The 15,931-nt window shown below is 41.8% G+C and overlaps 1 protein-coding gene across 3 annotated transcripts in view; it reads left to right on the top strand.

Moving 5' to 3' along the window:
- Positions 1 to 15,931, top strand: part of CCNY (cyclin Y) — a 231,397-nt gene that overhangs the window by 159,772 nt on the left and 55,694 nt on the right. For all 3 annotated transcript variants that reach the window (XM_053572252.1, XM_053572254.1, XM_053572253.1), the window contains exon 4: positions 15,415 to 15,515. In XM_053572252.1, coding sequence (XP_053428227.1) covers positions 15,415 to 15,515 — 101 coding nt within the window. The remainder of the gene's footprint in view (positions 1 to 15,414; positions 15,516 to 15,931) is intronic.

Genomic DNA, 15,931 nt, shown 5'->3' with positions numbered 1-15,931 from the left:
TGTAATAAGTTTGAACAGTGGAGGAAAGACAAGGAATGATAATAATTAGTATCCGTTAAGTGCTTTAGAATGTGTGTACCAAGCTCTGTTCTAATTGATGTAATGGACTTGCTTCTGCAGTTAGCATAGTAGCCATGCTGGGTAGGAACAACTTAGCATTCCTGCTTTACAGATGAGGACACTGAGGCACAAAAAAGGTAGCCAGGTTGAGGAGTAGGTAATCTGGCTCTCAGGCCCCTCTTAGCTTCCATTCTGTGTGCTCCTCAGATAGTGCAGCAGAAGTTAGAGATGAAATTTATAGGGCAATTTTTTATAGGACAGTCTGTGGGACTGATTTCTGAATATGGATCTCAGCTGTAAAATTTATAATTTGTTGAACTCTGGAATGACAGTTAATCTTTGGCCTTGTATATAAGACCTTTGGAGATGTTTCTGTAATTTTCCTTCAAGTTTCTGAAGAAACTACTTTGTACATGTTGCTAAGGTAATCTACAAAGAGATTATTACTTAGCAATGAAAGCAGTGGATGTAGGTAAGGCATCTAAGGGAAGTGGGCGGGGATGGCTCTACTCTACCCTTAGGACAATACTAACTACACGGGAAATAACCCCCTCCAGATGCAGAAAAGTAAAGTTTTCCTGGCTCCCAGCACCTGACACATAATTAGCAAATGAAAAGAGTAAACTTTGACCCAGAGAAAGGGGCAGTAGAGAATGGAACCCAGGCTAGAAAAAGAAATAGGCCTTTAACTGGCTCAGATGCAGGGGTCCTCAACTATGGCCTGTGGGCCACATGAGGCGGTGTGATTTTATTTGTCCCTGTTTTGTTTTTTTACTTCAAAATAAGATATGTGCAGTGTGCATAGGAATTTGTTCATAGTTTTTTTTTTTTTTTTTAACTATTGTCCGGCCCTCCAACGGTCTGAGGGACAGTGAACTGGCCCCCTGTTTAAAAAGTTTGAGGACCCCTGGGAGAGACTTGAAGGATTAAGTGACGGGAGGCTGCTTGGCAGAGAATTATTACAGGTTTTAAAACTTGAAGCTGTTTGAGAATAGGCCACTATGGGAGTTTTGATAGCAAGTTAAATCAGGACGAATTATAAAGGTTAATATTCTAATCAGCACCTATGTTCTAGATGTAATTAGAATTAATAGTTGTAGGACAATTTAATACATATGAAAGAAAGATGTGCAGGTATTTTTAAAAGGCGTATATAAAGGGCTTTATTTAAAGTTTGTACTTGCTTTAAAATTTGCTGAAGTTTTGGTTTTACCTTTTTTTTTTTTAAAGGTTAGCTACTTTAATGAATCTTTTCATTAAAATGTGACAAATCTCTGATTATAGATTGTGGGGGACTGTGTATATGGCTGGAGTCCAGAATCACTCTTGAAATTTAGGAAAAACTCATGCTTTTTACTTTAGCCTAATTTTTCTGTGACTTCCTCCCGCATGGTGACGGCATACCTAATTGATCCAAAAAAAGAAAAAAATGTTAAGAAAGAACGGCCAGGCTCTCTTCCCTTACAATTCCGTTTATTGCAGAAGCACTTTGAAATGAGAAAGCTGAGCTGGGAATACTAGTGATATTGATGTCATTCTCAGGCAAAAAAAACCAAAGGATTTGTCCCAACATTGAGGCAGGTGATAGATCTGGAAACTTTGTGAGAAAGTAAAGCAACTAGAGAGTGTGCTTTATCATTTAAGCAAGAGTCACATTGTTAGCCAGACATGGCACCAAAAGAACTTTGTTCAAGTCCTGTTACTGCTGTTAATTAGGTGATCTTGGAAAAGTCTTAAAGTCTTGATTTTCTCATCTCCTAAAAATGGGTCATAATTCCAGGCCTACTGGACTCAAATGAGGTAATGAAGGGAAGGTGATTTGCAACCTAATTATAGCACTGCACTGTATAAAATATGGTGGTGTTGTTATTGCCCATTGGAGTTTAACTAAATTCTATTTACTTTTCCAAGTTGATTGCCCATTGGAGTTTAAGTAAATTCTTTTTACTTTTCCAAGTTGATTATCAAAACTGATGGAAGTCTTTCTAGTATTTTGAGTATGATAAAGTTTTTTCATGATTATTTAGACAAGGAGTATATTCTATTCAGTTCCTTTTGGGAATACTGACTTAAATAGTTTTTGCTCCTCTTAAACAGTTCTATTTTGAATTGATTTATGCCTTTTAACTTTGAAGGAGATAGAAATAGGATTCCTTGTAAAATGGGATCTATTCTCTATGTAAGCCATAAAAGTCAAGGAATGAAGTAAGCTAGATCCAGGCACTGAAATTTAAATGACTGTAATCTTGCTTTGGGAGATGTGCACCCCCTGCCCCTTTTCTTTCTGCGGTCTCCAGAGATGATAGGAGTGTACACACACAATGCCGGTACTGCTGAGAGCTTTGTGTGGGGTGGCAGGCCTTGTTCACGTCTGTGGAAGCCTCTCTCTTCTCTTACCCTGTCCTCTTTCCTCCCTCACCCCTCTTTCTCCCGTCACTTTCCAACTTGTTAAGAGGCACAAAGGAAGTAGTACATGTACAGTGTAATGGTCTGTACCAGTGCCTCTCAACCTTTCTAATGCCGCGGCCCTTTAATACAGTGGTTGTAGCATTAGGAAGCTTGAGAACCACTGGTCTATACACATGTAGGGCAGCTGACAGGTGGCATTAGTTCCCTAGTGCCTTCCTAGAAGGTCACTTTGCCAACTAACATTGTCCCTGTAAAAATGCGCAAGTGAAGGACAGTCACTGAGCTGATGTTAGCATTTGTCCTGAAAACTCCCTGGGAGTTGCTGTGTTTCAAGTCCCATCTCCTATAGCCCAAGAAGAAGGGGAAAGAGGAAAGGGAAGGGAGGGGAGGAGGGAGGATGGGTGGAGGGAGGCTAAATGGTGGGAACACAACTACGGTGCATTTTACAAGGGTACATGTTAAATTTAGTAAGTGTAGAGTATAAATGTCTTAACACAGTAACTGAGAAAATGCCATGAAGACTATGGCAACCAGTTTGATGAAAATATTTCAAATGGTATACAAAACCAGCACTTTGTACCTCATAATTGCATTAATGTACACAGCTATGATTTAATTAAAAAAAAAAGCATACTCACAAAAATTAAAAAAAAAAATAAAGTCCCTTCTCTTACTCATCCCTGAATAAATTAGCATACATTCTTGACTGCTGCCTGGTTCTCAGGGCTCAGACCCCGCTGCCTGGGGGGAAAGGAACTGTTCTCAGGTTACTTGGGCCTGAGGGTAGACGACAGGGCCCTGGGCCTGTTCACAGTGCACTTCACAGCTCTCTTCACCTCCTCAGTTTTCAGCTTGCTCGCCTCATCCAGGGACTTCTGGAGTCTGTGAAGGAGCAAACTGCGTTTGCAGCAAGGACTTTGTCAGAAAAACCTTTTAAGATTAGCGTCGGTTTCCTTTAGCCTTGAAGAGGAGGCTCCCACCCCAGCATCTGTGTTGTCTGTTCTGTGACTTTTCATGTATAGATATGTTTAGCTTTTATTTTGAAAAATTTCAAACTTAGAAAATAGTTGTAATAATACAGAAAGCTCTCATGTACCTTGTACCCAGATTCACTCGTTTGAAACCAGTCTTCTGTCATTTTCTCTGCATCCTCCATCGTTATCTTATTTTTTTCTGAATTGGGAGTAGGTTGTTTCCATCCTGCCTTTGCCCCTAAATTCTTCACTGTGTATTTCCTAAGACCAAGGTTCTTCTCTGTGTAACCACAATATTATTATTAAAATCAAGAATTTAACATTGCTGCAGCTCTTTAGGATTAACTGTCCACGCCGCAGTTGTGCTGGGGAGCCCCGTCACGTCCTCTACAGCAGCTTTTCTCTGGTGCCAGTTTCAGTCCAGGATGACATGTGGCTTCCGGTTGGCATGACCCCTGAAGTCCTGTAACCTGGAGCAGACCCTCATCCTTTCTTGGTCTTGCATGATGTTGGCATGTTGAGAATACGTGGCCAGTTATTTTAGCAGAATATTTCTCATTTTGGATTAGTCTGAAGGATTCAGTTCAGCACATACAGCCTGTGTATGTTACAGGAAAGCTGCTTTGCTCCCTTTTCAGGACATCAAATCAGGATGCACACAAATTCCTTCTGACCTTCATTGGTGTTAGAAATTCATCTGGATTCTCCACTGTGTATTTACTGGTTTTCCCTTTGCAAGTAATAGGCTCTCTTTAGGCAGACCATGCAAATATCCTGCTCTTTATCCCCATCCCACAGTTAATGTCCATTGATCATGTTTGCCTGGGCCAATCTTTATTATTTTGGTTACAAATGGTAATTTTCTAACCCTCCCACTTTCTCCACGTGTCTGTGGGCATTCTGCTTAAGGGAAAGCCTTCTCTTTCCATTCTTTGTCCATCTTCCGTATAGACTCATAGATTTTGAGAGTTTTTTTGAATGACATACAGTTCATTCCCGTCCTTAAGTACTTTGATGCTCACATTGTCCTAGGTTTGGATTGTGGCAGTCTTTCCAGGCTGGTTCTGTGTTTTAGGGTGGTTCTTTGTTCTTGTGACAACCCCTTGTCCCCCTTTTTGAGCACCCCTTTGCTTTTTGGCACAATGAGGTATCTCTGATTCAATTTGTACCTTCCCTGCCTCAATCCTGAAATCAGCCATTTCTCCAGGGAACCTGATTCCTTTTAGTGGCAAATAGTGGACAGACAGTGTTCAGAAGCCAAAGTCTGGGCTCCAAGTGTGGTCATTGCTACAGGGGTGCTGCAGCAGCCAGCATAGTTAGGAAACAGACGTTTCAGAAATCATATTAAAACCTTAAATTTTCAGTTCCATTCTCAACCATAGGGCTTTTTTTTTTTTTTTTTTAATTTAGTTTGGTCTTTGACTAATTTTTACTCATGAAAAACTTATTTAGAAAAAAACAGCTTTAATTGATATGTAATTTACGTATTACAAAATTCACTCTTTTGAAGTATATTAATTCAGTGGTTTTTAGTATAACTAGAGTTGTAGTCTTTACCACAGTCAATTTTAGAACATATTCTGCACCCCACAAAGAAACCTCATACCCATTAGCAGTCCTTCCTTCCCCTCCTCCTGCCCTGGCGGCCACTGGCCTTCCTTCCGTCCCTGTGGCACCGTCTGTTCTGAACGGTGCCTATGCGTAGAACACAGAGTAAGGGCCCTTTCGTGATAGGCTTCTTTCCCTTAATGTGTATTTAAGGTTCATCCGTGTTGTAGCATGCATCAGAGCCTCATTCTTTCTTATGGCCAGATGATATTACACTTACGGGTACACCATGTTTTGCTTATCTCTTTATTAATTGATGGACAGGACACTGGGTGGCCCCTTTTGGCTGCCATGGATTGTGTGCTGTGACTGTTACTGTACGAGTGTTGGTGTGGGCACATGTTTGCATTTCCCTTGGGGCATGTTCCTAGGAGTAGAATTACTAGGTCATAGAATACAGTAACTTTATTTAATATTCTCAGGACTGTTTTTCAAAGTAGCTGGTCTTAGGCTTTTAATATTTTATTTGTTCAAGGTTCTATAAATATGATTTTTAACTCTGGTTAGCAATAATGCTTATTTTTTCAAAGCCCATTCTTAATTTTTCTTTACTTCCCTTGGTTTTTAATTTTATTAAACTTTTTCCAAAAAGAAGAAATGACTCATTGGAACCAGTAAAATTTTGACTAATATAACTGAGATGTGTTACTTAAGAACAAGCTAGTGTAGCAAGGACACTTTATCAGGAGTCAAGTGGCCTGGATTCTGACTCTTTGGATACTTCCCTGCCATGCATTACCAAAGTATGGTGCCCCTTGGTAGAGTGATTTAGTTCGGTCACCTTCACAGAGGAATGATGCCACTTGCCTGGCCTGTCTCACTAGATAGTTATGAATGGCAGTGGGAACGGTATAGGTGAAGGTCTTTAAGCGTTTGCATTGTGTAAAGATTTGGCATATTTAAATTTCGATAGCAATTTACTAATTAGAAGTAGAAGTAAAGAGTGAGCACTAACACAGTAGGAAAAAGACTTGAATTTCTTACATTCCAGGGCAAGTCTAGCCCATTTTTGAGTTTTTTTATAGAGTAAATTAAAAAGTTTAAGATCTCTGCTTGAGTAAACATCCATCTGACCTTTACCCTCAGCATTCTAGAATAAGCTTATTTTTTACTCCAGCCTACCCTGAAATCCACAGCTGGGAATATATATGAACTTTGCATTCAAAACCTAGAGTAATAGTATAAATTTATTATTTTGGGAAATGAGCCTTCTTTTCTTTTATAGCTATAGAAGGAACTCAGGCAGTAATAAACCCTGTGCTAGTCGCTATGCAGAAGTCCCTGAGGGAGTGCGCTGCTGGAGCATCCCTGCCCACAGCCTCTCTCCTCACCGGTGCCAGGACTGAAGAGTCGTTTGTCGGGACTTTGCCTTAGAGCCAGAACTATTTTAAAGGTACTTTTCACCAGCCAGTCAATGCAGGGTGCCATAATGAAGCCAAGATTTGAGCTGGGGTTGAAGTAAATTATGAATGTCATGATTTTATAGTGACATAGACTTCTACCTCAAAATTAGCATTATTCTAGTTTTTGTTCTTGACATCTACAGTTGGGTTTTTTTCCTGCTTTCATGGAGAATGATTTTATGCACTTCCTTCCTTAATTCCATGGCTATTTGCTTTTTCTGCCTTTTAGCCGTTCCTTGCAATAAAAAACTGATCCTGCTAAAGCTGTTCATTCTTTCTTTTCCTTTTCATGGAATATTAGTTTGTGAGCATCTTGAGGCCAGAGAGGAGGGTTTTTTCTTTTGATTTTTTTTATCTTTGTATCTCTGTGGCCCCTGGTGGTATTGGGAAAATGAGGAGGATGCTTTCCTCTCTCTCAGCTCCAGTGACTTCTGTGTGTGGGGGCTCTCCTGACAGAGAGTGCACCTGCCCTCACATATAAGTGCTCAGAATTCCACAGAATGCTTGGAGTTCTAGCCTGAATTAGCCGTGTGAATCAGGAAAAGATAAATTTGCAAACAGAATATTCTTCATGGTTTCCTGGAGACTGTCCCAGCGGTGTTCAGCAGGGGGAAGGTTGCAAGCCAGCAACCCAGCCTTTCTCCACTTCCCTTGCACTTGCCCTATGAAGTTGTGCACATGGCAGGCCTTCAGTTAACTCGTAGTGAAGGAATGCTAGTGCAAATTTCTTTCTCTCTTCCCAGAGGAAGCTGCAGGCAGAATCTTGCCTTCTCTATTAAGGTCACAGTTAGCACACCTTGGAATTAATATTGAAAAAAATTACGGGCCTCAGCGCCTGTAACTCAGCGGCTGGGGCCCCAGCCACATACACCAGAGCTGGCAGGTTCGAATCCAGCCTGGGCTTGCCAAACAACAATGACAAATACAACCAAAAAATAGCCAGGCGTTGGGGCAGATGCCTGTAGTCTCAGCTACTTGGGAGGCTGAGGCAGGAGAATTGCTTAAGCCCAAGAGTTTGAGGTTGCTGTGAGCTGTGATGCAACAGAAGTCTACTGATGGTGACATAAGTGAGACTCTGTCTCAAAAAAAAAGAAAAAGAAAAAAATAAAAAAAAGTTTTAGAGATTTTATTTACATCACTTTTTCAAAAACAAATATTACTTCTTTTTTCCTCAAATAATAAATATTACAGTTGTTGTTTTTTTTTTGAAACAGAGCCTGACTTGGTCACCATTGGTGGAGTGCTGTGTCATCTTAGCTCACAGTGATCTCAAACTCCTGGGCTCAAGTGATCCTCTTGTCTCAGCCTCCCAAGTAGCTGGAACTACAGGTGCCTGCCACAACACCTGGCTATTTTTTAGAGATGAGGTCTTGCTCTGGCTCAGGCTGGTCTCGAACCTGTGAGCTCAGGCAATCCACCTGCCTTGGCCTCCCAAGCGCTGGGATTACAGGTGTGAGCCACCGCACCCGGCTACCTCACGGTTTTAATGCTTTGTTTTCATTTGATCCCAACTACCTCTAAGATGAAGTAGGACAGTTTTGCCCAGTCATTGCAAATGGGAAGTTAAAGGACAGAGACTGTTGTTGTATTTAGCGATTTAATACTTAGCACATCTGTGCCAAACATGTTACAGGTGTTATTCTGTACAAGGAGGATGGTTTTGTCCAGTCATTGCAGATGGGAAGTTAAAGCACAGAGGCTCTCAGTGTTGTTAGCTACTTACTATTTATCAAGCACATTTATGTGCTCAGCACTTCACAAGTGTTACTCCTCACAGCACTGCAATGAGTGGTGGACCCCGATGTCTATATTTTATGGATAAAATCATTGATGCTTGGGGAGGTTAAGCCTAAGGTGATAGGCTTATAAATTATAATTTATTGCTCAAACTGGACACTTGTGCATGTGAAAGAGGTTGCTATTATTGGTTATTCCATGACAACAGGGGCAATCTAGGACTGTCCTCAACAAGCCAGGACATATGATTATCCTCCGTAAGTAGCTAGCCCAACTTCACTCAGCTGATCAGCAGCAGAGCTGCACCTGAGTGTTAGGCCTCTGCCCCCACCACACTCCATCCTCACCTGTCAAGGGCATCTTATCCCTGTGACCTTCTGATCAACAGCTCCTTTGTTCTGCCAGCCCTGCCCTATTTCAGCATTTCACTGCCCACTGGCACAAGCCCCTGCCATGACCTCCCATGTGCTAGCCTATCACCATATGACACGCACAAGCCCCTGCCGTGACCTCCCATGTGCTAGCCTATCACCATATGACACGCACAAGCCCCTGCCGTGACCTCCCATGTGCTAGCCTATCACCATATGACACGCACAAGCCCTGCCGTGACCTCCCATGTGCTAGCCTATCACCATATGACACGCTCCTTTTTGGCATGCCGTGGCACTGCCGTCGTGGAGGCACACTTCCTGAGGCTGGTGGCAGTGGTGTGAGCACTCTAGTCCCAGGGATAGAGCAGCTTATCATCTGATTCAAGTGTGTGCTATCTCGGTGTATACTTCTGAGACACCTGCAGTGTCTTGAAAATGACAGTACAGTGTGATGGGTGCCGTGAAGGGTGAACGTGGGCCCAGAGCATGTGGCACGGGTGTCTGGCCCTGCGGGTCTAGTGGCAGAAGGCATCCTGGAGGAGGACTGCCAGCAGTGCTGAAGGGTCAGTGGAGTTAGGGAAGGAAAGGCCTTTGGTGTGTTGCACACCCAGGTGTGGGAGAGCACAGCACAGGAAAGAACCCCAGGCAGGAAGGCTTGGACTGAGAGTTGGACAGACATGGCTCTAAGCTCTGGTGTCTTAGATTTGGAGATGTTGTTGCATTTCTCTGACCTCCATTGACTTACCTGTAGAATGGGGACTCTGCCTGCTTTGCAGAATGTATTTGTGAGCTACAAAGAAATACATGGAGATTAACTCAGAATGTGTGGGCTCAGGTGTGATGGTTAGTGATGGTTGTTCTTGTCATCTTTGAATTATGTTTGAAGTGTAGGGTACATGGAAGGAGAAGGGAGCCATGAACCTGGAGGGACGGAGAGATTGTGGATGTCTCCAGTGGAGAACCTCTGAGTCTTGTAGGCAGGGAGGTGACATGATCTCATTTGCTTTGTAGAAAGATGAAATGTAGCATCAGAGAAAGAATGTTTAGGAAAGGAATGAGCCTGGAGGCAGGGTGATTACTGCAGTAACGCAGCTGAGAATTCCTGGCAGCTGTTCATATATGGGCTAATGACTAGAGGGATTTAGAGGAAAGGGTGATGTTGAAATGTACTTGGGCATAGGATCAGTAGCGCTTGATGCAAGGGGACCAAAAGAAGGGAAGACAGAAGATTCGACAACGTTTTATAGATTTCTGGTTTTAAGCCATGGCTGTTGATCAGAGGAACAAATAGTTTGGCATTTGAAGTGCCCATGAGGAACAGTCAGTTGAAGAGTTGACCATGCAGAAGAGAAGTTGGGGTCAGAGAAGAGATTGGTTCTCATCAGTGATTAGAAGGAATTTGAATTACTAGGAGTGGTTGAGAATCCCCTGGGAAAGAGTGTTAAGAAAGAAAAGGAAGTCACATCACATGTAAGGAAGTTAGGGGAGTAGAGTCTACGGAAGGGGCTGAGAATGAATGGTCAGAAAGGTAGGGGGACTCTCGGAGAACCCCAGGGGGAAAGACTGTCAGGTCAAATGCCAGATTAATGTGAGGACTCAGAAGTATAGCAGACTTGGAGTTCTTTGTGAATGGGGAGGGAGTGTGCAGTAGGGGTCAGTTTAGAAAGGAGCCCTGGTGGGGAGAAGGTTAAGGCTTCCATTCCAGGTGCAGGGGAGAGATGACCACTTCCATTCCTTTGCCAGGGAGGAAGAAGCAAGAAGGTGAGTGGCCACTGCCTATGGCCTCTGGTTTCTCTGTGACAAAAAAGAAAAATGTACAATCTGAAATAGTTTCATCAAACTGTTCAACATAGCCTTCATAGCATTTTCTTAGTTATTGTATGTAGGCATTTATATTCTGCATTTAGTAAGTTTCGCCTGTACCCATTCTAAGATGCACCGTAGGTGTGACCCCCCCAATTCCCCTCCCTCCACCCCCAAGCTCCCCCCTCCTCTCCCTTGGCCCTTTCCCCATAGTCTTGTGCTATAGTTGGGTTATAGCCTTCATATGAAAGCTATAAATTAGCTTCATAGTAGGGCTGAGTACATTGGATACTTTTTCTTCCATTCTTGAGATACTTTGCTAAGAAGAATATATTCCAGCTCCATCCATGTAAACATGAAAGAGGTAAAGTCTCCATCTTTCTTTAAGGCTGCATAATATTCCATGGTATACATGTACCACAATTTGCTAGTCCATTCGTGGGTCGATGGGCACTTTGGGCTTCTTCCATGACTTAACAATTATGAATTGGGCTATATGAAACCTGCACATTGTACCCCTTGATTGCACTAATGTACACAGCTATGATTTAATAAAAATAAATAAATAAAAAGAAAGAAAATGCCAGGAAGGCTATGTTAACCAATGTGATGAAAATATGTCAAATGGGGGCGGCGCCTGTGGCTCAGTCGGTAGGGTGCAGGCCCCATATACCGAGGGTGGCGGGTTCAGACCCAGCCCCGGCCAAACTGCAACCAAAAAATAGCCGGGCGTTGTGGCAGGCGCCTGTAGTCCCAGCTGCTCGGGAGGCTGAGGCAGGAGAATCGCTTAAGCCCAGGAGTTGGAGGTTGCTGTGAGCTGTGTGAGGCCACAGCACTCTACCGAGGGCCATAAAGTGAGACTCTGTCTCTACAAAAAAAAAAAAAAATGTCAAATGGCATACATATCATTGTATACCATTGTAAAACCAGTGTATTGTGCCCCATGATCGCATTAATGTACACAGCTATGATTTAATTTACAAATAAATAAATAAAAATTAAAAAAAAAAAAAGAAAAAGCACACTCCTTATGCAGGGTGAGGTAACGGGGAGGACCAGTGAAGGTGGGGATTGCACTTTGTGTGTGCACGACTTAGACTTGTGTATCTGTTGTCTTCCTAGCTGAGAGGCATCAGTAGTGGAGTGATCTAAGGGGATGATCTCATTATTTGGGACAAATGATAACTCTTAAAAATCATCTTAAATATATGGTCTAACAACGTGCGTGTGTGTGGTGCACCTTGATGTAAATCATGGGTGGTTTTGTACCATGAACACTATATGAATAGGTGTTTACATAAGCTTGTTTCTGTCTAGCTCTAAGATTCAATTATTCTACATATTTATAACTTAGTTTGTAAAAATGTATTTCAAAGATTTACATTTTATTTCGTTAGAAATAATTCTAAATAATTTGGCTTCTTAACTCATCAAACTGTTCTCTGCCCCCGCTGTATGTGGAGTTTGGGGTTGCCTCTGTAGTATCCGCTCTTTCACCAAGACACCTGTTATTCTTGGGACAATCTTTCTGATCTGCCTATGATGTTAAGCCTGTTCTTGTCAAGTAAAACATCATCTTAGATATTTTCTTTCGTATTCTAAAACGTTACAGATATTAGGCATAAAGAGCACTTTCTATCACTTTGACACGTTTGATGCCTTTGTTACTTAATTAGCACTCGTGTTGTGTTTCCTGCGTGCTAGCCCTGCTTAAAGCACTTACAAATATTAATTTCTGTCCTCCTTATAATGACCCCATGAGACAGGGTCTGTTACTTTCATCTCTGTTTCACATATAAGGAAACTGAGGGGCAGAGAGGGGAGGCTAAGGAACTTGCCCAGATCACAAGGCTGGTGTTGCCGAGTCAGATTCACTCTCAGGAGTTGTAGCTCCGACATTTGTCTCCTTAGCCACTGTGCTGAGTACACAACATTGCTGTGTGGTTTACTAGGAAAGATGGAGACTTAAGACAGTGTCTGTCTGTCTCTCCCTCTCCCCCGTTCCTCCTTTCTCTCACTCTCTCTCTCTCTCTCTCACACACACACACACGCGCGCGCACGCACGCATGCCATATACCCATGTGCAAAAGCATACTAGTTTTCATGGAGCAACTAAATCAGTATTTTGGCTAATAACTCAGAATTTACCAGCACATAGGTGTTTATCAGAAGTCACTAATTAGAATACACTTTGCTGTGGGCATACACAGTGCTTCTTCAGTGCTTTCAGAGGCTTTGTGGAGGTTTGAAGCTGTCCCCGTCACAGGACGCACATCAGCTGTTGGGTGTTTCTGCACGGCATGCACCTCCACAAACCTCTGAAAGCATTGAAGAAGCACCGGGTATGCCCACAGGTGTCGTCTGTGGGACCTTCTTCCCTCTGCCACACCCTGAGAGGAGCAGTTCAAAACCAAAGCTGAACACAGAACCAGCGCAGGGGCATGGAGATTTTCTCATGGTAGGAGTCTATTTATTTCATCTTTTTAGTGACATGAGGTTTCAGTTTAAGAGAAGTTTACATTTCATGAATCTTCTAGTCCTGACAGTTAACAGATGACCTAATGATCAGATGGCAGTTAGAGCACTGAGATACCCTAAAATTAAAATCTTTATAACCAAATACTTTTTATTCTGTTTGGAAATTGTTTAATAGTTTGAAAGCTTGAGTGTGTGGCCCCCTTTGGCCCATCCGCCCTTAGTTTTGGGATGCTTGGGGCCGTTCCCAGGCCGGGACCAGTTCTGCAATGCAGCTGGTCTTGAGTTAACCCTCTGACCCTTAGGGAAACCCAAGCACTTTGCTGCTCTCCTCTCCCTGGCTTCATGGCTTGTATTTTCTTAGGGAAATCACTTGTTCTCTGCAAGTCTCATTACATTTTAACCTGGAAGGAACTGTGTCAGAGGAAATACTTGAAACCCCACAGAAAGAGAAATGATATTTTATTGTCCGTTTCCTTTTCTTCACTGTTAGGATTATTAAAGTTATCCTGTATCTCTACAAATTCATTAAAACTGGAAAGTTCAGCTAATTACTGGATTTTTGTTTTAAATAGTGTTTGATAATTTCATTTGTAGGACAGTTGGTATCTGTAAGGAAAATTTTGTCTGAATTTTTAGTTTGCCATTCACATTAATATCTGTTACTATAGTCTGAGATTTTTGTGACTTAAATACGATTGGAATTTTTATTCAGTTTAGAAATTGTAGCCACACTGAGCTACAAAAATTTAAAAAGAAGAAGAGAATTGTTTTTGATGGTTCTGGATTATTTTAATGAGAACTAAATGTGATTACTTTGATTGATTTGATAATGCCATGTTAAAATTGACATTTGAGCTGTAACTTGGACTTCACAAGTTTTCTTGAAGCCCTTGGCTTATATAAGCACACAACAGTGTTAACTTAAGAAGAGAAGCCCGAAAACAAGCCGCCGCCTTTAAATTTCCTGGTTTTGGTTATTTCCTTCTGACCTATGTGCTATTTGTGTAAAGCCAGCGCTGGGACAGGGTCAGGATGCTTCAGTAGTGCAGCGCCCTCTAGCTGTGATTTAAGAAATTGGATACCTGAAAGAGTAACTAGTATTGTTTATTACGTAGTTATGAGAGGACACTCTGTTTATAACATTATTTACATGTTTCTCAAGATGATACAGATTTTTATAACTTTGTTACAGAGGGAAAATGATTAGGTGAAATAAATTTCAAAGTATTGAACAGGGTATTTGGTCTCTAATTAGCCTTAACTCTTCCTTACTGAGTTCATAAACTGTGTATACCCATGGTTTTGTTGGAGGTAGGCAGGCCACGCATATAATTTTTTTGATTCCTAAGGGATTAGTTTTTTTGTTGCCAAAATGATACTTAGCATAACATCAGGAAAGTAGAAAGTTGTTTGCATGATTTGATTTTTTCTCCCTGATTGGTTTTTGGTCAAGAATTATCCAGATTGGCCAGGGGTGGTAGCTTACGCCTGTTTTTCTAGCACTCTGGGGGGCTGAGGTAGAAGGATCCCTTGAGCTCAGACCAGCCTGAGTAAGAACAAGACCAAATGCCCATCTCTACTAAGGATAGAAAAATTAGCTGAGTGTTATGGTTAGTGCCTGCCTGTAATTTCAGCTATTCAGGAGTCTCAGGCAGGAGGATCACTTGAATCCAGGAATTGAGGCTGCTCTGAGCTGGCTCGCTACATGGCCCTCTAGCCCGAGTAACAGAGTGAGACTCTGCCTCAAAAAAAAAAAAAAAAAAAAATCCTGATTGATGTCTACTCATCATACTGCCCAAATAGCTGCCAGAAATCTACTTAGCATCACTGTGTAATTTATGTTCTGTTTTCTTTTTTATTACCTTTCAGAAGTAGTTCTCTTTTCTAAAGTTCTTCAGAAAGCTCACTCAATATGTGTACGATTGTGAAAGAACCAGTCATAAGACCCCACAAGCCACATTACCCTAAAGGGCATCCACTGGTTGTAATTTCAAGTATCAGATGATGTTTCCTTTTAAAACACACTTTGTCTCTAACAAAGGAATACCTTTACTTTCCTTTATAACTTCTCCTGCTGAAATTCAAGCAGATAAACCAGGAGATTGTAAATTAACATTGTCTGCATTTTCTGTGTCCACCAATCAGCTGCCTGAAGAGTAAACGAAATGAGTGCGGTGCATACTTGTCTTGCTCTTGCAGAATAAAATCGGGACACACCTTAATCATGGGCTTTTGTTAGTACATTATGTGTTTCCCACAGGTCCCAGGCAGGTGATTTTTGTGGACTCCAGAGCACATTCTTTGATGCTTGGTTGCAAGAGTCTACTGTTCTGATGCAGGCGTTTGGGGCCTGGGAGTGCTGGTGGTCACTTCTGTGTGCAAGGGCGAGGAAGTTCATTTCATGAGTAGTGTTTTTGTACTATTCTTGTTCTTAGCAGAGGTTCTTAGTGACCTTGCTTGTTCAGATGTTTTTCCTTTGTGGTCTGATACCATGTTAAGGAGGGGATGTTTCTTGAAAGAATTCCGAGCCCTGTGTAATTGCCTTTGTTCTTTGACATTGTTTTCTAGCATCCTCCAGGACAAATAGCCAGGAAATACAGCTCCTGCTCCACTATCTTCCTAGATGACAGCACAGTCAGCCAGCCAAACCTCAAGTATACAATTAAATGGTGGGTACACAGATTTTTCTTTTTCTTATCTGAATATTTTCTCTGTTCTTTAATCTGACAGCTAAGCTGGTTGGTTGTGGGGTCTAGAAGTGATAAGATTGGGGCTGGTGTGGGGAGAGGGTACTGACAATATTCGGGAAATTTTTTTTATAAAGTGATTTTGGTAGTTAAAATGTGGGGGTGATCAAAATATTTGTATTACATAGGAAGACCAACATTTTAAATTACGTTAAATATGGATTACTCAAAATATATTTTCAGTTTTTGTGGATACTTTCCACCCTATCACTTTTTATTGTAGTCATCTGGTATAATTCTGCTAATGTTTTACCTTCTAAATAAAACAAGGGTCCTATTTTCCCAGTTGAATCCTCAGGGCAGCAGTAGAAAGCCCACCTGGGGTAGTGAGTGTACCT

This window comes from Nycticebus coucang, chromosome 20 (assembly GCF_027406575.1).
Source record: "Nycticebus coucang isolate mNycCou1 chromosome 20, mNycCou1.pri, whole genome shotgun sequence".
NCBI classification, from domain to species: domain Eukaryota; kingdom Metazoa; phylum Chordata; class Mammalia; order Primates; family Lorisidae; genus Nycticebus; species Nycticebus coucang.
The sequence above is the reverse complement of the archived record's forward strand: the minus strand, read 5'-3'. Positions and strand labels throughout refer to the sequence as shown.